Here is a 23,566-nt window from a genome sequence, read left to right on the forward strand (position 1 = left end):
AAGAAAGAAGTTATTTCCCTTTATGTAACTTCCTGTGTAAACAACCACTTGTTATTCTTTTGGCTCAAGAGTCAAGTCACAAGATGAAAGCACTTATATTAACAGTAAGGACAAAATAACATTGCAAGGACTATACAGTATTAGTCATGACAATCATAATATGATATAAGTATTCTTTCTTTATGTAGACATGTTGACATCAATCAATTTGCTTAAAATTAAAGGAAAATAAATCACTTAGTCCAAGGATTTCCTTGCTCAGTCCCATTCCAAGAATATATTTACCATTTTTAGTAAAAATTACATAAATAAATTTCTTTCAGATTTAAAGTAATATGAGGCAGCCATTACCTGTGAATGGGGACGAAGTTTGTTTAAATTATTTTTTTTGTATTTTAAATATTTGTTAAAAAAAAGATACGGAAATACCGTAACGTTTCTGATTTTGGTTCTGTTGTTAGGGATTTTACTTGTGACGTTATTTAAGTTATGACGTCATGTTCAATGTAAACAAAGAAACGCAATGCATCAGGTAGGCCTAATGTTTATTCATACCAAAGACAAAGAATGATTAAAAATGAAATATTGGTATTGTGTTCCTTGAGTTCCTATATTTTACTAGACTAATCAAAGTCTCACGACAACAAGACCGGAAGAAGGAAGTAGAGTTATGTGTTCTGCGCACATCCGGAAATTAAAAAACACGACAAAAAAAAAATTGAACGATTTTGAGTTCATTAGTACAATGAAAAGTTTCGGAAATTTTCCCGATTTTTTTATTTTTTTATTTATTAAATTTTCTACTGTAATAGGGGACTTCGTCCCCATATAACAGATCACAAAATTTCCTGCATCTAACCTGTTTATCAATCTTGTTTTAACTTACTTTAGTAAGACCCGTCCTCGAGTACGCCAGCGCTGTCTGGGATCCCTACCAGCAACAACAAATCCAACAACTGGAAAACGTACAACGCCAGGCTGCTAGATTCGTAATGGGGGACTTTTTCTCGAGGGAACCAGGTTGTGTGACTAAAATGACTCAGCAACTAGGTTGGGAACCACTGGAACATAGGAGAGCCAGGAGCAGAGTCATCATGTTCTACAAGATAATAAACCATATTGTAGAAGTTCCTGTTCACCACCTGCTCAGCCATCATGATACCAGATCCCGTGGTTCCGTGTCAAATAACATCAGACAGATAAGGACCAGACTGGACTGCTTTAAATATTCATTCATCCCAGCCACCATCATATCCTGGAACAACATACCACCAGATATCAGAGCTTCCCCGTCTGTGGAACACTTTCGACACGCCATCCAAGATGTCAGCGTGTCGACACTACTCCACATCTAAATTACAGCACCGTTTTTAACTGTACATACAGATCTCTTTTTAACTGTACATACTTGAAGGTTTTTAGCTGACGGAAAGATAGAGATAGATAGATAACGGAAGCAGGACAAATCGCCCCACACCTAATCGCCCCACTTTTTCACCAACCCGAACCCACTTTTAAAAAAATCACCCCAAACTGGTTAACCAACTTGCCCCACTTTTTAAAAATTCGCCCCAGTTGTGAAAAGGGTTAAATCCTGTTCATATTACTCCTAACAACTTGCCCCAATTTATGAAAAACTGTCATAATCATTTTGATGAATATATAACTTTCATGTCTGCCAACTCGCCCCACTTAAATGAAAACTAATCTATACAGAATACACAAAAATATAAAATGTATTTAATTATTATTATTTAAATTAAATGATGTTTCACTTTCTTAAATTATAATTCTTGACTTATCTTATAAAACATTGAAAATGTTTACCAGGAAAAAATTTAACATGCATGCTGATGCTACCTTCTTTCTGTGTTATTTCAACCAAAACAAAAGAACAAAAATGAAGATGCATTTCTAACGTTTTCATAAGTGGGGAGAATTGGAAGGCCTGTAGACACTCATTACAGTTTAATTATTTAATTCATAAATGGGGCTCGTTGGTAGCCATTAATTCTATTCATACTTTTATTTATCAGTGGGGTACGTTAGCAGACATAAATTCAACATTATTACTTACTTTTTCGTAAGTGTAGAGGGTTGGCATGACTAAATATTAGGAGTTTCCTATTTTTCATACCAGATGGACAGTCAAACTCATAAATTGAAAATAAACTGACAACGCCATGGCTATAAATGAAAAAGACAAACAAACAATAGTACACATGACACAACATAGAAAACTAAAGAATAAGCAACACGAACCCCACCTAAAACTAGGGGTTATCTCAGGTGCTCCAAAAGGGTAGGCAGATCCTGCTCCACATGTGGCACCCGTTGTGTTCAACAGGATATACAACGGGATAGCATCTTTTTCCTTAAGTGGGGTAAGTTGGCATTTCTAAATTCATCGTGGTTTATCATCTATTTGTCATGAGCGGGGTGAGTTGGCAGACCTTATTTCAGCGGGATTTTAACCCTTTTCATAAGTGGGCCATGTTAACCAACCTACTGTGGATTCATTTATTTTCGTGGGTATCAATTTTCGTGGATTGCTAAAAACTTGCATATTCGTGGGTATTTGATTTCGTGGTTTTGCCAATCTCTGTATACAACATTTACAAGGTCTTTTAAAAATATGATATTCGTTGAACATTTTAATTCGTGGTTCACCTGTACCAACGAAACCCACGAAAATTGGTATCCAACGAATAATAATGAATCCACAGTATTTTCAATGGGAGTTTACCATTTTCAAAAGTGGGGCGAGTTTGTGAAAAAGTGGGGCGATTAGGTGTGGGGCGATTTGCGAGATTTGTCATGGATTCGTTTTAACTATTAAAAATCTGCAGCTATAATTTTAAATGATGGCAACAGAAGTCAATGGAAGTATTAATACCTCATTTGATAGAACTTGAGAATTTATATGCTCTGACTATAATACTACTGTAGCGTGTTACCAGTAAGGCTTTTATTTATAATTAACCATGAACAATGATATTTTAAAGAAAAAATTCAACATTTCCAAAAATCAAAGTAGGTTGATGCTTGGATAGATCTTCATGCCTGCAGTCTGTGTCTTTCTAATCATGATTTTTTTTAGCAATCATTGAAATGTTGAAACAAGGAATTATTTGAATCTGGAATAATTTTGGGTTCTGGGAAAATTTATTAGAAATGAATGATGAAAACTAACCCAACTAAATAGGGTTAGCGATGTGCCCATGGCTAAGGGCAATTTTACTGTCACTATCATTTCATTATGAACTAACTACCCCCCTCCCCTCAAATTTTCTTGCTTTCCTTTTGTGACATCATAAAAAAAGGCAACCATGCCAGATGACGTTACATAGAAAGAACACATCTTTTTGCAAGTCGCTCTGCATTATCTTCTTTAAATCATTAGAGAAACAGATTCCACCACCAAATCTCGTGCAATATGATATTTATCCACTCTCGACAGTTAAATTTTAAATATTTAAAATGCTTGGCGAGCCTCACTTTTTAAATTTAACGGTCTCAAGTTGATAAATATCATAGCACACTCGTTGCAGTTGTAGAATCTATATATCTCAACATCCTGTGACTTTTATATATTTTATTTTTACATGTAAACCATTTATGAAATTGATTAGTATTTCTAGCTGAAGTCTTTTATTATTTTTCAGATACAAGTAATTGCTGTAGTATTGAGCTGTAACAGTTATAGAACAGATGCTGAAGATGTCAAGAAGGTCCACATCATATTTATGAATCATTTAGGTAGAGAAGATTGAAATTAATATCGTTTAAGGTGGTACCTAAAACTACAGGGAGATAACTCTGTTAAGTCAGCTAAACGTTTTAATTACATTGTGTTGTAAAAGGAATGTTAAGCTTCTCAATGATCAAAATTGGTGTTTGTCAAACTGCTATATAACTAGTGTTATTTTTCTGACAAAACGGTTGGTTAAAATTTTTGATTCTTTTGTTAAAGGGTCAAAGGAAGTACTTTGACAAAATTTGATGAAAATTAAACGAGCCAAATTAATTTTAGTGCAAGTGTTGGGTACCACCTTAAGTCATTAATTTAGATCACACTTAAAGCAAAATTGAAAATTGTCTATTCTACATATATGCTTGTATACACATTTAGAGGTTGTAATTTTCATTCAATCATCTCTTATTATACCCTCATTCGAAAAGAGATCAAGAAGATAAGTCGAAACCAAAGGGACAATTTGGTGGCAAAACATGGAAAAGGTAAAAAAGACAAACAACAGACTAAAAAACACATCACAAAATTCAAAATATAAAGATTGAGCAACATTAACCCCACCAACAAAATAGTAAAATAGTAGTGCACTTTTGTCCATTTTCTGAAATTTCCATAGTATTTTTCTTGTACAGAGTACCCTAAAATTTGTTATCAAAACTAACTATACCATGTGAAGCAGTTTCTTTCTATTTCCTGTTCTGAAAACTTAAAACAGGGGTATCTTTAGTGAGTAATAGCTCACAGATCAACTTGTTCATATGTAATAATTTTATCCAGGCAACATTTTTACATAACTGAAAAGAACCTGAAATTAGGTTGTTATCAGTTACAAGTACTAACTTTTATTTTTCAGATGTAGGATATGATGGGTTGCTGCCAGAAGAACTTGGCTTTATTAACAATGTCCTCAATAAATACTTTGTTGAGTATTTCCCAAGATCCATCATATTATCAGAGCAGCTAAGGATGCTGGGGTATTATGAGAGGTTTATATACACAACACATCCCTGGCTAGTGTCACTTTACTTGAACTGTCCACCTAATCTTATTTTATCTGGCATAAAATTAAAGGTATAGCAGATAATACAATTTAGGATTAACATATTTTTGCAAAACTGCTTGTATTTAAAATAATTTTCTGTCAAAAGAAACACTGTATCATTTTAAACATATAAGTATAAATAGGAAGATGTGGTATGAATGCCAATGAGACAACTCTCCATCAAAGTCACAATGTAGAAAAAATTAACAGTTAATAGGTCAAAGTACGGCCTTCAACACAGAGCCTTGTCCCACATCAAACAGCAAGCTATAAAGGGCCCCAAAATGACTAGTGTTGAACAAATCAGACTGGAAAACCAATGGTCTAATCTATACAGATATAAAAAACGAGAAACAAGAAACACTTATGAATCACATCAACAAATACAAACACTGAACAACAGGCTCCTGACTTAAGACAGGTGCATAAAAATGCAGCAAGATTATAAAAAGAGTGCCTTTTGAGATTACTGATAACAGTCAGGGGTACTACTTATACAAGTAATTTTTATTTACTTGAGGAAGTAAAAAAAAATATACACATATAAGTTAATTTGTAGGATAGTTGTACAAGTGAATTTTATTTACTTGTATAGGTAAAAAAAAATTGGCTTAGTTATGTCCCTTAGACATTCAGATTTTTTTACTTGTATAAGTTAAAAAGTCATCCTATCTTCTTTTCTTTCCTCTAATAAATTTTTAAATGATCTGCCCTTTACAGATGTCTTTACTAAATGAAAATCTCATTTGTCTGTTATCTTCAGAAGACTGCTCATTTACAAGCACCAAGGAGCATTTTTTGAAGGCCTTGCGCAAATACTTAAGATCTTTGCACAATCAGTAATGAGATGAAACATTGAACTCTAATAAAAAATAATGAGCTAACCTGGGAAAACTCATTAGAGGCATGATTTTACATCTCAAAACTTTGATATTTTTGTGGGATTGTAAGAAAAATTTACTATGTGTATATTTTTTTTTACTTCTCCAAGTGAATAAAAACTACTTGTACAAGTAGTACCCCTGACTGAATAAAGCAACATAAGAGGTTTATATTTTTATTTCATGTACCAGTAAACAAATATGATAACTATTATTGCACTAAATTTTGCAATCTGTGATTAATGCACCAAAAAACATGAGTTTGAACATTTCACTATTAGGGAGATTGTTGGATCTTTGGTTTAAATAAAATACCAGTCTCACAATTATGATTACGTTTGTATATAGTACTGTCTTGTTTATTTTTATAGTGTCCAAATGCAACAGAATTAAGCTCATTTGTAAATGCTGTGAAGCAAGGAGACATCACATGGCATGCTGGACCAATGAACATGCAGTTTGAGGTTATGGATGTTGAACTTGCTAGATTTGGGATCAAGTTGAGTAAGGATTTGGATGACAAAATGAACATTGTCAGGAAATTCAGAACACTTAGTCAAAGAGATGTACCAGGTACAGACGTTTTACAATTAGATACATAGAAATTTGTATACAAAATTAATTTTACTTTTCAATCAGATAGATCCACTTTGCACAACCCACTCAAATGGTTTGTTGTTAAATTTGTTCTCTTAATAGATATGTATGAAATTTTTTAATGGACATTCAGCGATCAACAGAAATCATTTAATAAGTTGTTTCTTTCTTTTCTGTGTCTCATATAGATTTATAATTAATAGCTTGTCCTCCCTCAAGAGCCGATGCATAATAAATCTGCTCTCAGGTCAATTGCTGTATCATATCACCAGTAATCAAATCCCAAAGGAATCTATCTCTCTCTCTTTCAAATTTTTGAAATATTTTTATGCCAATTACAATTGAGGTGAGGTTTTTAAATTCCTTCAAAATTATCAGAAACTCTGCAGGTAATCATTTAAGAAAAGGAAACTTTTACTTGAAATAACGTAAATAAATAAATCAATGCGAGAGGATAACATTTCAATATTTTAAAATTGTGTTATTCATTCTCAAATATAAAATCCAACATAAACAGCAAGTTTTGACTTCTAAATCTATGATAGATGTAATAGAATCACATTAATGAATCTTGTATTCGTGCTTATAGATGATTCACAATAAAGCAGGCATGTATCAAATTCTAAAATAACATTTTGGTCATCTGATGTATGTATATACCTGATTTGGCAGTATCTTACTTTCTACTTCTTGACACACATTATTACATATTTATAATAATAATATAATTTATATTTTGTACACTTCTTATACGCCCATCTTAGACGGGACATATTATGGTATACTGTTGTCCGTCCGTCCGTCGCCCACACTTTGGACAATTACTAAAAAATGCTTTCACCAACATTAATGAAACTTTGTTGAATTGTTTATATCTATTGACGTTAGTTCCCTTTCGATTTTTATAAATTTCTGATTTTTTGTTTCCATGTTATGAAGTTTTATCCTTAAATAAGGGGAGATTTTCCAGTTTTCGGACAATCACTCATAAACACTTTCACAAAATTTTATGAAACTTTGGTGAATTGTTTATATTTGTTGACTTAAGCTACCTTTCAATTTATATAAACTTCAGATTTTACTGATCCCTTTTGATTTGTATAAATTTCAGATTTTACATTTTTTGTGTTTTGCAGTCTTATTCTTAAAAAAAATGAGTTTTTTTTCCAGTATTTCGGATAATAAATCAAAATTGCTTCCAGCAGTTTATAATGAAACTAGGGTGACTTGTTTTTATATATATATATCTATTGAACTAAGTACCCTTTTGTATTTTATATAGTTTCTGATTTGATGTTTTACAGTTGTTGAATTTTTCTTCTTAAAGGGGCACTAGCTGTCAAATTCATGGTCACTGATTTGACTCAAATTCTCATATTTGATTTATAACAATGTAAAACATTTATCCAAACTATCAAAAGTTTAAAATAAACAGTTAACAGAGCATGGGGTAGATAATATATAGGTTCGTTTTGTGTGTATTTTAGTCCAGACGCCATATAATTAACTATCGATTTGACCTCAGATGACCATGTAAGCGATGTAAACATAAATAAAGATATGAATAGATTAAACAAACATGTGCAATTGGATTTTTATAGGTCTATTTGATTTTATTTCATAGATTTAAAATAGATGTTTCTCATTGCTTTTAACCGTATAAGAATGATTTTATGTGCATCAAGCTAATTAAGTAATCAAATGATTTACCGTAGTTTCTCTTTCATTGTTAACATTCTTTTTCTCTAAATAACCAGTACTCGTACAATGCATGCGTTGTCAATCTCTAGCTAGGGGTTAAATTGAAGTTCACATGAATACGGATTTAAAGAGGTCGACTCATTCACTTGCAAGTGAATGACTAATCATCAATGTTTCTTAGCGTAATTTGACAAAATTGAACCTTTTTGGCTGCAAAAAGCGAATTGTTATTTCACTATTTTTTATTTCACTTTCATTATTGATTGAACAAAAAAAATCAAACTTTAGATTTTTTTATATATCTTGTAGCTAGTGCCCCTTTAAAAAAAAGGTTGTAAACGGCCAAGGAAATTTATTCGTTTAAAAACAGCCTAGTTAATGTACAAAAAAAACAAAATCAGTTAAAGCATAAAGACAAGCTAAAAGGACAACAGGCGTATCATGTGCTTATAGCACAGCTCTTTATTTCTCAAGTTTTGATTTTTGTTACAAATAGCCAATTTTGATGTATAAAGATGGAATCAGACTTTTATTTTTTTTGTATATATGTTTTTATTGTCATGATTATGATAGGGATTCACATTCCCATTTTGTTAGGAAAATGTATTTGTTACTTCCTAGAAGAGCTTTTAAGCTAAGTATGGCTATTACAAATTCTAATGCAATTTGTATGTAACAATTTTTTTCATTGGCTAAAAGTTGCCGTCAAATCCACAGTTGACCAGGCGTAACTAAGGAGGGACAACCATTTTGAAATGATTGAATCAACAAATGTTCGATTACTACTATATAATCCAAAATAAAACAACACCTACCTCGAATTCGCCGTTTTAAAGTTATTTTATCCGAATTTGAAGCGTACAGGTAACACAATAACCTCCAGTTTGGAAGTTTTCATTTGTATGACTTCACATTTATCCATGACGTCTTTGTGACAAAATCATTCATAAAGTTTCATGGATTTTTTTTTATTTGTCAAATTTAGACAGTTTTCCAATTTTTATCGTATTATTTCTTTTTAAAATGCATTAGAATCGGAATAACAGTACTGTAGTTGAAGAGTTGCCACCGTCAATTTTGATTTGACGGTCACAAATCTCTGTTTTACTGTCTCCGAAACGCGTCGCCAGTATCTACAATTGACGGTGGCAACTCTTCAACTACAGTACTGTTATTCCTTAATTAATGGTTCATTTAAAATTTATATTTTTTCTAAGAAGTTCACATTTGTTAAGATACTTCAATCTGCTTTACTGGATGAATTGCACAAGGATTGTATTTATCTGTACATATACTTATTTCATGTTTAAACTGTAGATTATTTTACTCAATATTTTCTAACACAACTGACAAGTATTTCAAAATACAATATTCAAAGTATGCTTTTGTATTTGTTTGATTTTAAGTTGCTCTTCTTCAGCAATGACACAGGGGATTGTCCCTATTTTAGAAGAGGAGGGTGTGGCAGCCATCAGTGTTGGTGTCAATACAGTTACAGCCCCTCCTGCTGTCCCCCCAATTTTCAGATGGAAATTCCAAAACTCCTCTGTAATAGGAATATGGCATCCAGGTTAGTATCATAGGGTTGAATTCGCTGTTTCAGAGTCTAATGCATCCTGGGTAATATTTCCAAAAGCATACACCAAAACGTTGTGATTGGTTTAAAACGTGATAAACAATAGAAATTCAACCAATGACATAATGTTATTTTCATTTTGGTATACGAACAATGAGATTACCCATTGGACTTTAGATTCTGAAAAGGTGAATTGATCTAGGTAAAACTACTGTTGTCTGAAAGGATTATAAATTTTTGCTACTGTTTAGCATCAAATAGGTTTAAATTTTACAGTGATTCGTTAAAAAAATCCTTATCATGGTTCTTTAAAATACCTTATTGTGATTCTTCAGAGGTCTAAAAAAAGCTGTTACTGTTATGATTGGAAAAAAATGAACATGATTCTTTAAAAAAAAATTTTATATATCCAAAAAAAAAGATTACATTTTATTGTTATGTACAAAAAATTACTGTTAAGGTCATTTGGCTAGAATTTTTACTGTTATTCATCATGAAAGTACCCCCCTTACTACCATCAACATAGGATATATAGTTTAGACAATCATAAAATAACACTTTTGTCCTGTATAGTATTTAGAGTTTTTCGTAACCTTTATGTTAAAATGTGCACAAAAATAAAAAATACAAATTCAGATCTGTTTAGAAATTTAGTTTCGCACTTATAGACGTTTATCTTCCATTTTTGTTCGACATTACTGTTTATGTCCAAACATCATATTTTGGTTTTAGTGGGATCAAAGTGAATATCACTGATTGTATAAGTAAGTTAAAAAAAAAAAATTTTCATATTGATCATTGACCTTGTTTTCACAGGTGGCTACCCTGATAACCCTGGAAAAACACCTGCTACACCTGGAGGGTTATCTAGACATAATTGTGCAACATTCCCTGGCTTTGACCATGCACTTTGCTTTGGTTTTAGGACAGATAATAGTGGACCTCCAAAGAACATTGCTGTAAGTTAACCACATATATTTTAATTTTTAACATTTGATTCAAAATATACAATATTTTACTTCGTTATTTAAAAAAAAATCATTCAAGTTAAAACATTTGTTACTGTTACACAGGATATCAATTTGTGCAAAGCTGAAAAAGAAATGCAAGACCCGATTGGCATTTATACTAGATTTGTATTGTACAGAATGATATAATTAATGTCCATGTTCACATTTGACTAGTAATAAAACATGATTAAGGTTAATCTGATTTTTGCTTTTATTTTAAGTTGTAACTTTATACTGAAGTGAAGCAATTATTTATTTAATGGATTGCAATATAATTAACTGTGATAGTTATAGCATTATAAATTAACATTATTTTAAAGTTTTTATTTATTTTTTCAATTGTCTAGATTAATTTTTATTTATCTTTTTACTTTTTTTATTCAACAGACAACATGATTGTAACTTAGTGTAAATACAGATTTTTATAAGAATTTAGTGTAAATATAGAATTTTAAAAGTGTCTCATAAGTCAATTTTATGGCTGTGTATTGATTGAATTTTTTAATTGATGATATATATAATGTGTACTTTATTATGTCAATCAATATGTGACACTATAATAAAATAAATTTATCATTATCATTAACGTTACCATGGTTACTAGTGATAAAATTTAGGTCATAATTGAACACACAGTATTTATAGATTCTTGAAATAGCAACAAAATTGTGTTTCAGGAAGTATTATTATACTATGAGATAGCCAGATCCCAGTTTCCAGGAGCTGATGTACAGGCAACACCATTTGAAGATTTTGTTGAAGCTCTTCAGCCAATCAAAGATAAGCTTCCTATCATTGATAAAGAATTTGGAGATACATGGATAGAAGGAACAGCATCTGATCCCAGGAAAGTTGCAGAAATGAGGGCTTTGATGAGAGCTAGATCTAAATGTCTAGAAATAGAAACTGGTAATGGAAATAATATTTTCTTGTTAAATAAAAAACATAAAAGCAAAAATGGCTTTTTGCATTAAACCAGAAAAAGGCAAGATGTGGAAAAGTCATTCATATTGCCATACAAAAGCAGTGATGAGACAAAAAAAATAGACAACATTAAGATTTCATTTCAAATCCATAGCTATGAAACATCTTCTGAAAGAGTTACTGCATCTGAAATTGAGATAAGATTCATATTTTATCAAAACTAATTGCTAAGAACAAGAGAAAAGAACAAAACATAACTTTAATCACTTCTATGTAAATCTGATGTAGTCATCTCAGATATGGTCCTCAGATATACAAAGTCTACATCTAATATAAACATCATTTCTGCCAATGAGAGATTATGTGCTTTTCAATAGCTGAAAACATGTTATTCAGAGCTAGCTTTCAAAAACAGGCTGTGTAAAGCTTAGCAAATACTTGCATCATTACCATGTATCTGGCCTTTTAAATTACAAACCATAATTATTCCACTACAGACAGCCAAGTCTTTGATTCAATGTTTACATAATACTTGTAACATATACCTTTGAAAGATGTGAACTTACTAAATGTTACAATAAACCAGAAAAATCTTAAAGATTGGAGACCAAACATGTTGATTTTCGGTCTTTGGTTTAAAGAGTTTATCAGGAAATTCCTCCTCTTGTATTTAAAGACAGTAACCAGATATTATGACCTGCTTAAAATTTAAAAAGGCAATACATTTTTAAGTATATAAGACAAGACCAATATAAACACCAACTAAAGTGAAAACTAGGGTAGAAATAAGACCAGTCTCAAAGAATTGCTACTCATCGTCAATATATACCTATAAAGAAGTCAAATACAAATTACAAATAAACCAGAGATGTTAATTCAGCTTTTTTTTATTTTCATTGTCTTTTTTAGGTTGTTCATTGTCAGATAACAGAATATACAATGCCAGTGTATTGATGTTAAAGTTAGGAGAACACACTTGGGGTCTGAGTAGTGTGTTTGACAGTGTACATTGGACCAATGATAAATTTTATGCCATGCTGGACAATAAGAAGAAAAGTAAGATTTAAGGTGGTACCTAACTTTACAGGGAGATAACTCTGTAAAATCAGCTAAACGTTTTAATTACGTTGTGTTGTTAGGGAATATTAAGCTTCTCAATGACCAAAACTAGTGTTTGCCAAACTGCTATATATAACCAGTGTAATTTATCTGATAAATTAGTTGGTTCAAATATTTTGAAATTTTTATATTTTTGTCAAAGAGTCAAAGTAAATACTTTTTCAAAATTTTATGAAAATTAAACGAGCCAAATTAATTTTAGTGAAGGTGTTGGGTACCACCTTAAATACAGTATGATTTAAACAATTGTGTGGTGGTTTATTCAGGTCATCATATATATCTAAGTTGATGAGAAATCTCTATCTACTGATCTTATTATTTAAATCTTTTTTTGTTATCAGGGAAGAAAAGATTTTTGGATTTTAGGTCACATAAAACACTAAAATGTACCAGATATTTTATTTTTTATTAAATATAAAAATCTGCTGGTCATCTCTATTATATCTATTGCAGAATACTAAAGTTGTGTCAGTCCTATACAGAGTTTTGGCAGTCAAAATCTTCATACCACCACTTTTGAGAACTCTGAATTTACTGATAAAATACCAAGTATCTGCTTATTGTTCAAAGTTATGTCTGTCTGTGCGTCTTTCTGTCTTGCTAGTGCTGTCACTTGTACAATACATGCTAGATTTTTTTTAAATAATTATATCATATGTTTATGTTCCAGAAAACTTTTTGAAAACCAATCCCGATCAACCATTTAAAAAAAAGTTATGCCCCTTGGAAATATTAATAATATTGGAAAATGCATTGTTAGTGCTCTCATATGTTCAACTCTTGTTAAATCAATTATTTGATTCTTAAAGAGTTATGCCCCTATAAATATTAATTATCTTTATTTCAGATATAAATTTAACAAATGGTGTATTATCCTGGCAAGAACAGAGAAACTTTAGTTATATGGCAATAGATGCCCTTGGATCACACACCTTAGCTACACAGATAAAGTATGAATTATCACAGATTGATGCCAGGAAACCAGATATAACTGGTTGGTTAACTAGTATTCACAATGCTTTAAATGTGAATTCATTATTATTTGTTTGAAACCAATTTTCGTGGAATTTGTTGCTTAAAGGCTGTATGCAGACTTCACAAATCCTGGAAATTATATATCCATAGGTGTGCCCATTTTCTTTTATCCACAAAAATTGGAACCAATGAAAATGAATGTATTCACAGTATATAATATATAAAGATATTTTCTTTTGCATTTTTGTGATATTAAATGTTATGATCCACAAAATAAAGGGGGATTTTTTTTCTTCATCTAAATATGCTTTATGATTTTGTAAAACTTATTTGCTATCCAAAGATCTTGGTTCGAGTTTTTTACTGTTGATGACTGTTATATAGAAAACAAATTTTACATATCATAAATCAAAAATAATTCAGACCCTCATATCACTGTCAATACGACATAAGTCTTTTTGCCAATTACCAGTTTCATTCTGTTATTACACACTCTAACACATGTTTTTTCTCTTTACTCCAGCGACAAACTGTCCTTTTCAAAGCAGTGGGCTTAACACTCTTTTAACTGTTGTTTATACAAATTAGATAAAATCATAAATCTGTCATTACCCCTGATAAATCCATGTGATACAGAACCTGGTATGTTAATAATTATCTCAGGCACTGAAATCTGAGTCTATGTGATGAAAGTAAATGAAAATAAAAGAAATTGGTCAATTGACCATTTTCATATTACCAACTTTTGACTCCAAAGTTTATATTTTTTCCACAGGTTACCTAGAACATCCTGGTACCAGGTCAAGTTGGAGCAACATAAAGAAGTAAAATCAAGCTTTGAATCTGTACAATTCTTGGAGAAAATATACTGCTTCATATTTTCTTTACACGACAAACTCATTGGAAAATAGTAAAATTTCCCCTCAAATTACACCGATTAAATGTTTTATTTTACTTTTTTAGTAAAGCTCCTAATTGACTAAGTACCAGGATGCTGTAGGTAATCTGTCGAAAAATAATATAAACCTGAGTCAAAAGTCGGTAATTTGAAAATAGTCTATTGTAGGCTGGTTCTTAACTGGACACTAGGCCTGCTGCCTAGGCTAAGCATGATAATTTGAATGTGATATATAGGCATTCTAACCCATTTTTGTTTAAAAATAACTATTCATTTTAAAGTCTCTAGATTCACAATAGATTTAATATAATTTAAAGATTTGTAAAAGTTACAGATAATATACATTATGTACAGATATTAATTTTCTCTTTCTGCTTGCTCATTTACTATGTAAATGCATGTCAATCCTAATTAATAAATAAGGGAAACAATTCATGCAGATAGATTTCTAATTACATAGTCAAAAAGACTACATTTGTTGAATATTGCTGTTGTTTTTTTTCCACAGGATTAGTAAAAGTTAAGGACATGTTAGCAGCACAAGAATGTACAAATGGGTTTTCCCTACAGTTTGATGATGAAGGAACTATAATAAGTTTGAAGGACCCAATTACTAAGGTTCTTTTTATTCATTTTTCTTTTTTATCCAAAAAAAAAAAAAAATAATTGCATCACAATAAAAGGAGTAGGTTCAGTAAGACCCCTTTTTGGCCCCAAATTATAGCAGTTTTACAAAATGTTAAAATGTATACTTTTAGTTATTTATTGGACAGTAGAATGCTTCTGCTAAATAAATATGGACTGTGTTTGACAATACAATGCACATATATCAGGTACTAGCATCATTAAGTCATGCTTAATTAGTGAAATCTTCACAATTTTAGCATTTTAGTTATATTTTAGACGGTTTTCGTCTTAAATGAAAGTGGCCACATTCGTGTTCATTTTTAATATTGAAATGTAAGTTGTATTTGATGATAAGACATAACATATATAAAGGTTGAGGATGAACACGGATGGGGCCATTTTCATTTTTGACAAAAACCATCTGAAAAAGTGACAATTTTTGACATGTTTGATAGATTTATCATTTTTAAGCTAGAATCGGGGCGTTTTTAATAAGTAAATCAGTTTAAATCTTTTACATATACTTATTGAATCAACTAAAATAGACACTTATAAAGTGTTTAAAAAGTGTCTAAAATCTTTTGTCAGATGAACTTGAAATTTGAGGCCAAAACCGGCCCGTACTGGACCTTTTCCTTACAGATTAAGAATTCTGCTAATAATCAATGCTACAAAGAGGTCACAACCTACTTAATGCAAACCTACAGTTTACAAAATAAAATGATTACAAGAAATTTGATAACAGTTAATCAATTCCATATGTTTGTACAAAATGTAAACTAAATGAGAATTTTTGGATAAAACTATTTGTATTTTCATATTTTTAAGTTTTTAGGATACACATTAAGGAAGTTCAAGGTATTGACAGTATTTTGTAATTTAAAGATTAAAAAAGGTTGACATTTTGATAATAAGAATTCTTTATCAATATATCTGTTATTTTTACAGAGAGATTGGGCATCTGCATCAAATCCAATAGGCAGATTTGCATACCAGTCTTTAAACCAATCAGATTTTGACTACTTTAATGGCAGCTATCCATATTCTAAACATTTCCAATTGGGAATAGGAAAACCTAATATGTCAGCTAATGCAAAACCAGAGAGTAAAATATGGAAGATGAAAATGACAGATCTCTTCAGAGGTAAGAGTCTCTTCTATTAAACACACAGAGTAAGGCCCATGGAAGTTGTTTTGATACTAAAAAAAATATGACAATAACTTGATATTTTACATAAGAATTTGTCAATCATGTACTTTGGCTTTATAAAACAATATAAATTAATGAAGATTCATTTATTTTCTGAGTTCCAATTTTGTGAATTGAGGAAAACTTGTAATTTTCGTGGATATTTGATTTTGAAAATTTACCAAAATCTGCATATTAGCCTATAGAAAATTTGTATTTCTTAGAACTTTTCATAGTTCACCTTGACCCACAAAATCACGCTAATTGGTGTCCAAAACTATTAATGAATCCACAGTAAAGTAAAGTTTGAAAAAGCAATATTATCTTTCAATCTCTGGTTCAAGTTTATTACAATGAAAGTTAAACATGTTTAAAGCATCCTTTATGTTTAGCATCCACTGACAAATATTTCATGCATATAAGAATTGAAATATGTTATTGGGACATTTTTATGAACCCTGCTTTGTACTAGATCTATACCCTGAGTCAGATTTAAAAGGTGCTAATTCATGTGGAAACAAACAAAAAGAAGGCATGTATAATCCTACCATCATACATTATTCTAACTAAAGTCAAGCTTTCTTTGTCTTGACATGGGCAAGGATTAAACCCATGACCTCCCTCACTCAAGGCAGGCCACTACCACAAGACCACAGAGCAGGTCGGTTTAATATAGATTTATTATGTGCATTTTATGTAATAACTAATAGAGTTACTTATTTTCAGGTTCAAAATGTAACTTTGTAATGATGGCAACATTTGTGGACCATTCCTGTATGTCTGAGTATGGCTGTCCTGTATCTATAACTGTAGAATATAATGCTAAAATCAATCAAAATACTGGCTTAGGTGGTGAGTATCTATAACTGTAGAATATAATGCTAAAATCAATCAAAATACTGGCTTAGGTGGTGAGTATCTTTAAGGGTCAAATACAAGGCTGAAATCAATCAAAATACTGGCTTAGGTGGTGAGTTCTATAAAGGTCAAATACAAGGCTGAAATCAAATAAAATACTGGCTTAGGTGGTGAGTATCTTTAAGGGTCAAATACATGGATGAAATCAATCAAAATACTGGCTTAGGTGGTGAGTATCTATAATGGTCAAATACCTGGATGAAATCAATCAAAATACTGGCTTAGGTGGTGAGTATCTTTAAGGGTCAAATACATGGATGAAATCAATCAAAATACTGGCTTAGGTGGTGAGTATTTATAATGGTCAAATACAAGGATGAAATCAACCAAAATACTGGCTTAGGTGGTGAGTATCGATAACTGTCAAATACAAGGCTGAAATCAACCAAAACACAGGCCAAAGTGGTGAGTATCTATAACAGTCAAATACAAGGCTGAAATCAACCAAAACACTGGCCAAGGTGGTGAGTATCTATAACGGTCAAATACAAGGCTGAAATCAACAAAAATACTGGCCAAGGTGGTGAGTAGCTATAACAGTCAAATACAAGGCTAAAATCAACAAAAATACTGGCCAAGGTGGTGACTATCTATAACAATCAAATACAAGGCTAAAATCAACAAAAATACTGGCCAAGGTGGTGAGTATCAATAACAATCAAATACAAGGCTGAAATCAACTAAAATACTGGCCTAGGTGGTGAGTATCAATAACGGTCAATTACAAGGCTCAAATCAACCAAAACACTGGCCAAGGTGGTGAGTATCTATAACGTTCAAATACAAGGCTCAAATCAACCAAAACACTGACCAAGGTGGTGAGTATCTATAACGGTCAAATACAAGGCTGAAATCAACCAAAATACTGGCTTAGGTGGTGAGTATCAATAACAGTCAATTACAAGGCTGAAATCAGCCAAAATACTGGCTTAGGTGGTGAGTATCAATAACGGTCAAATACAAGGCTGAAATCAACCAAAACACTGGCCACGGTGTGGTGAGTATCTATTACAGTCAAATACAAGGCTGAAATCAACCAAAACACTTGCCAAGGTGGTGAGTATCTATAACAGTCAAATACAACGCTGAAATCAACCAAAATACTGGCTTAGGTGGTGAGTATCAATAACGGTCAAATACAAAGCTGAAATTAACCAAAACACTGGCCAAGATGGTGAGTATTTATAACGGTCAAATACAAGGCTGAAATCAACCAAAATACTGGCTTAGGTGGTGAGTATCAATAACGGTCAAATACAAGGCTGAAATCAATCAAAACACTGGCCAAGGTGGTGAGTATCTATAACGTTCAAATACAAGGCTCAAATCAACCAAAACACTGACCAAGGTGGTGAGTATCTATAACGGTCAAATACAAGGCTCAAATTAACCAAATAACTGACCAAGGTGGTGAGTATCTATAACGGTCAAATACAAGGCTCAAATCAACCAAAACACTGACCAAGGTGGTGAGTATCTATAACGTTCAAATACAAGGCTCAAATCAACCAAAACACTGACCAAGGTGGTGAGTATCTATAACGGTCAAATACAAGGCTGAAATCAACCAAAATACTGGCTTAGGTGGTGAGTATCAATAACAGTCAAATACAAGGCTGAAATCAACCAAAATACTGGCTTAGGTGGTGAGTATCAATAACGGTCAAATACAAGGCTGAAATCAACCAAAACACTGGCCACGGTGTGGTGAGTATCTATTACAGTCAAATACAAGGCTGAAATCAACCAAAACACTTGCCAAGGTGGTGAGTATCTATAACAGTCAAATACAACGCTGAAATCAACCAAAATACTGGCTTAGGTGGTGAGTATCAATAACGGTCAAATACAAAGCTGAAATCAACCAAAACACTGGCCAAGATGGTGAGTATTTATAACGGTCAAATACAAGGCTGAAATCAACCAAAATACTGGCTTAGGTGGTGAGTATCAATAACGGTCAAATACAAGGCTGAAATCAATCAAAACACTGGCCAAGGTGGTGAGTATGGCTGTCCTGTATCTATAACTGTAGAATATAATGCTGAAATCAACCAAAATACTGGCTTAGGTGGTGAGTATCTATTACGGTCAAATACATGGATGAAATCAATCAAAATACTGGCTTAGGTGGTGAGTATCAATAACGGTCAAATACAAGGCTGAAATCAATCAAAACACTGGCCAAGGTGGTGAGTATCTATAACAGTCAAATACAAGGCTGAAATCAACCAAAATACTGGCTTAGGTGGTGAGTATCAATAACGGTCAAATACAAAGCTGAAATCAACCAAAACACTGGCCAAGATGGTGAGTATTTATAACGGTCAAATACAAGGCTGAAATCAACCAAAATACTGGCTTAGGTGGTGAGTATCAATAACGGTCAAATACAAGGCTGAAATCAATCAAAACTCTGGCCAAGGTGGTGAGTATGGCTGTCCTGTATCTATAACTGTAGAATATAATGCTGAAATCAACCAAAACACTGGCCAAGGTGGTGAGTATCTATAACGGTCAAATACAAGGCTGAAATCAATCAAAACACTGGCCAAGGTGGTGAGTATCAATAACGTTCAAATACAAGGCTGAAATCAACCAAAACACTGGCCAAGGTGGTGAGTATTCTATCATTACTTTCCTTCTTGTATCTTTAACTATAGAATTTACCAGATTGAAATGAACTAAAATACAGTCCTATTTGTACTTGCAGATGTTGATAAAAAGACAGGTAAATGTATGCTATGCTTAATTATTTTGTATTATTAATCTCTAGTTTAATACTGACTTTTGTTAAACAAAATTTACATCACAGACAGCAGCAAAACTGCCAAGTGTCACACATTTAGCGTAAGATTCATGCATTTTTATTATTATTAGGGGAATTTTCCATTGATCAATTGTTTTTTTTTCTTTAATGTTTACAGTTTTGGCCAAGTTTCACTTATTTGCTTCATGAAAAGTTTTCAGAACTGCAGTACATGTAGTGTGATTTGGAAAATAAACTAATTCTAAAAAAATTAATTAAAATAAAATTACCCCGTATTCAATTTTTAGGCGTAGACGTTACCTTACAGTGGTTTAAGAAAGCACCAACCAGGTTACCAGAATCCATATACTTTGTTTTCCAACCAGTACAGAAAACAGACATGTCATGGAAACTTCACAAACTGGGACAGATGATTGACCCTTTGAATGTTATACTCAATGGCAGTCAAAGGCAGCATGGTAAAATTGATAAATTTACTATGAATTTATTTAGAAAGTTATATACTTATTTTAATGAATTTTGTGGTTGAGATAATGATGAATTGTTACCTTAAAAAGATACAAATCGTTGATGTAAATATTTATTTTAATAACTAAGAATTAAGTTTTTATTTTTCTGACACCTTTGTCATTATACTCAGATTTTCAGATGCAAATAAAACCTAAACATTGTAAAATTTTCTTAATTTTACAGTATTCAAAATGTGTGTGTAACATTTGTATGTCATTTAATTTTTCACATACACTGAGACTATAAATTGAGCATTTCATGTTATATTATTTTCCTTTTTCAGCTGTTGACAAAGGAGTATACTACACAGACAGTAATTGTAAAGGACTAGAGATTTTATCTTATGATGTAGCACTAGTAAATGTACTGACTCCACAACATTATGTCAGTCCTATACCACTACCATTGAAGCCATTAAAGGAGGTCAATGGAATGGCCTTTAACTTGTATAACAATATATGGGATGTTAATTGGATCTTCTGGTACCCATTTGAAAAGAGAGATCTTGACCAAAAATTCAGATTTAGAATGAATATTTCCTAGATTGATGTTAATTGTTAAATTATTTTTTTAAGCAATTCTATGGTTTTTGTCGAGCCTGCAACTTTTGTTGCAGAAAGCTCGACATAGGGATAGTGATCTGGCGGCTGTGGCAGCGGCGGTGTTAGCTCACTTCTTAAAAGCTTTATATTTTAGAAGATGGAAGACCTGGATGCTTCATACTTTGTATACAGATGCCTCATGTTACGAAGTTTCCGTCAGTCACATGTCCAATGTCCTTGACCTCATTTTCATGGTTCAGTGACCACTTGAAAAAAAAGTTCAGATTTTTTGTAATGTTGAATTCTCTCTTATTATAAGTAATAGGATAACTATATTTGGTATGTGCGTACCTTGCAAGGTCCTCATACCCGTCAGACAGTTTTCACTTGACCTCGACCTCATTTCATGGATCAGTGAACAAGGTTAAGTTTTGGTGGTCAAGTCCATATCTCAGATACTATAAGCAATAGGGCTAGTATATTTGGTGTATGGAAGGACTGTAAGGTGTACATGTCCAACTGGCAGGTGTCATCTGACCTTGACCTCATTTTCATGGTTCAGTGGTTATAGTTAAGTTTTTGTGTTTTGGTCTGTTTTTCTCATACTTTATGCAATAGGTCTACTATATTTGTTGTATGGAATAATTGTAAGGTGAACATGTCTGGCGGACAGATGTCATCTGACCTTGACCTCATTTTCATGGTTCAGTGGTCAAAGTTAAGTTTTTTGAGTTTTGGTCTTTTTATCTGATACTATACGCCATAGGTCAACTATATTTAGTGTATGGAAATATTTTATGATTTATATATTAGTCACACAGGTTTTATTTGACCTTGACCTCATTTTCACGGTTCATTGCTCAGTCTTAAGTTTTTGTGTTTAGGTCTATTTTTCTTAAACTATAAGTATTAGGTCAACTATATTTGTTTTATGGAAGCATTGTTAGCTGTACATGTCAGCCTGACATGGTTCATCTGACCTTTACCTCATTTTCATGGTTCATTGGTCTTTGTTTAGTTATCTTGGTTAATGAAACGTTTATGTGACAGTTGTAATAAAGCTTTATACTTAGGACTATCAACATAATATCAATGATTAGTAAAGAAGGCGAGACATTTCAGTGTGTGCACTCTTGTTTTTACATCTTTTTATATTCCTATATAATATTTTTTCTGTTTATTAAATTTGTAAATCTCTAGATCTGTTAAGGAGAGTTTGAGACTTCCATATATAACAATCTCTCAATAATGTCATCTACAGACAGTACACATATTTAAAAATCTCTCAATAATGTCATCTACAGACAGTAGACATATTTAAAAATCTCTCAATAATGTCATCTACAGGCAGTAGACATATTTAAAAATCTCTCAATAATGTCATCTACAGACAGTACACATATTTACAAATCTCTCAATAATGTCATCTACAGACAGTACACATATTTAAAAATCTCTCAATAATGTCATCTACTGACAGTACACATATTTAAAAATCTCTCAATAATGTCATCTACAGACAGTACACATATTTAAAAATCTCTCAATAATGTCATCTACAGACAGTACACATATTTAAAAATCTCTCAATAATGTCATCTACTGACAGTACACATATTTAAAAATCTCTCAATAATGTCATCTACAGACAGTACACATATTTAAAAATCTCTCAATAATGTCATCTACAGACAGTACACATATTTAAAAATCTCTCAATAATGTCATCTACAGACAGTACACATATTTAAAAATCTCTCAATAATGTCATCTACAGACAGTACACATATTTAAAAATCTCTCAATAATGTCATCTACAGACAGTAAACATATTTAAAAATCTCTCAATAATGTCATCTACAGACAGTAAACATATTTAAAAATTTGTAATAAAACATGTCATTATTTCCTATTTTCTTTTTACAATTTTTCACAAACATCATGAAATCCATGAACATGATTTTTAATTGTGCTGTTGTTTATTTTTGTTTTTGTTTATTCAAATAAAAAAGTATGTTTGTACAAATATTAATGTATTATAGTATGTGTTTGAATATGTAATGTTTATTTTGAATGTTTCAAAACTTATGTATGTTATCAGGGGTGGATCAATGGGGAGCCCCTCCTCCGGCTTTGACCTGTTTATTTTTTAAGTCATCTACATTTTGACTCACTTGAAATATGAATTAATTATTTCATTTTTCGAGCCATATGTCATTTTTTCAAATGTTAGTTATATGTTTAAACTTATGTTTATTTGTTTTCAATGTTTAAACATTCCAAATATTACATAACATTATTTTTGTGCTTTGTACTTCCTCATGATAATATGATTGATTGATTATTTGGTGTTTAACACCACTGTCACCACTATTGAATAGTTAAAGCTAACTTGTTTCACTTAATGTAATGATTATTGGTACTTAATGAATGTGTTTGTAGATAAATGTTTTTGTGTTCTGTTTAATTGCTCCTTTTAAAATTGTTATACGATGACTGATGTACCCATATTTTGACAATTTTATTTATTGTG

General features: G+C 31.7%; 1 protein-coding gene across 1 annotated transcript; it reads left to right on the forward strand.

Annotated features, from left to right (window-relative positions):
• Positions 1-23: 23 nt before the first annotated feature.
• On the forward strand, positions 24-23,069 carry LOC139524283 (uncharacterized). Its single transcript, XM_071319021.1, has 14 exons — positions 24-104; positions 3,666-3,759; positions 4,608-4,825; positions 6,049-6,250; positions 9,396-9,545; positions 10,368-10,510; positions 11,239-11,470; positions 12,395-12,541; positions 13,452-13,598; positions 14,986-15,095; positions 16,053-16,248; positions 17,020-17,145; positions 20,269-20,439; positions 20,775-23,069. Exons 1-14 carry the CDS (start codon positions 84-86, stop codon positions 21,032-21,034), a joined length of 2,217 nt encoding a protein of 738 aa, XP_071175122.1. The 5' UTR covers positions 24-83; the 3' UTR covers positions 21,035-23,069.
• Positions 23,070-23,566: the final 497 nt, after the last annotated feature.

Source organism: Mytilus edulis, chromosome 5 (genome assembly GCF_963676685.1).
Source record: "Mytilus edulis chromosome 5, xbMytEdul2.2, whole genome shotgun sequence".
NCBI lineage: Eukaryota > Metazoa > Mollusca > Bivalvia > Mytilida > Mytilidae > Mytilus > Mytilus edulis.

What these genes read in the sequence shown, in the direction of transcription:
- LOC139524283 (XM_071319021.1), top strand. Translation starts at nt 84, where the DNA reads ATGAAAGCACTTATATTAACA. An exon ending in GACCTCCAAAGAACATTGCT is followed by an intron (nt 10,511 to 11,238) that starts GTAAGTTAACCA and finishes ATTGTGTTTCAG; the next exon opens with GAAGTATTATTATACTATGA. An exon ending in CAGGAAACCAGATATAACTG is followed by an intron (nt 13,599 to 14,985) that starts GTTGGTTAACTA and finishes TTTTTTCCACAG; the next exon opens with GATTAGTAAAAGTTAAGGAC.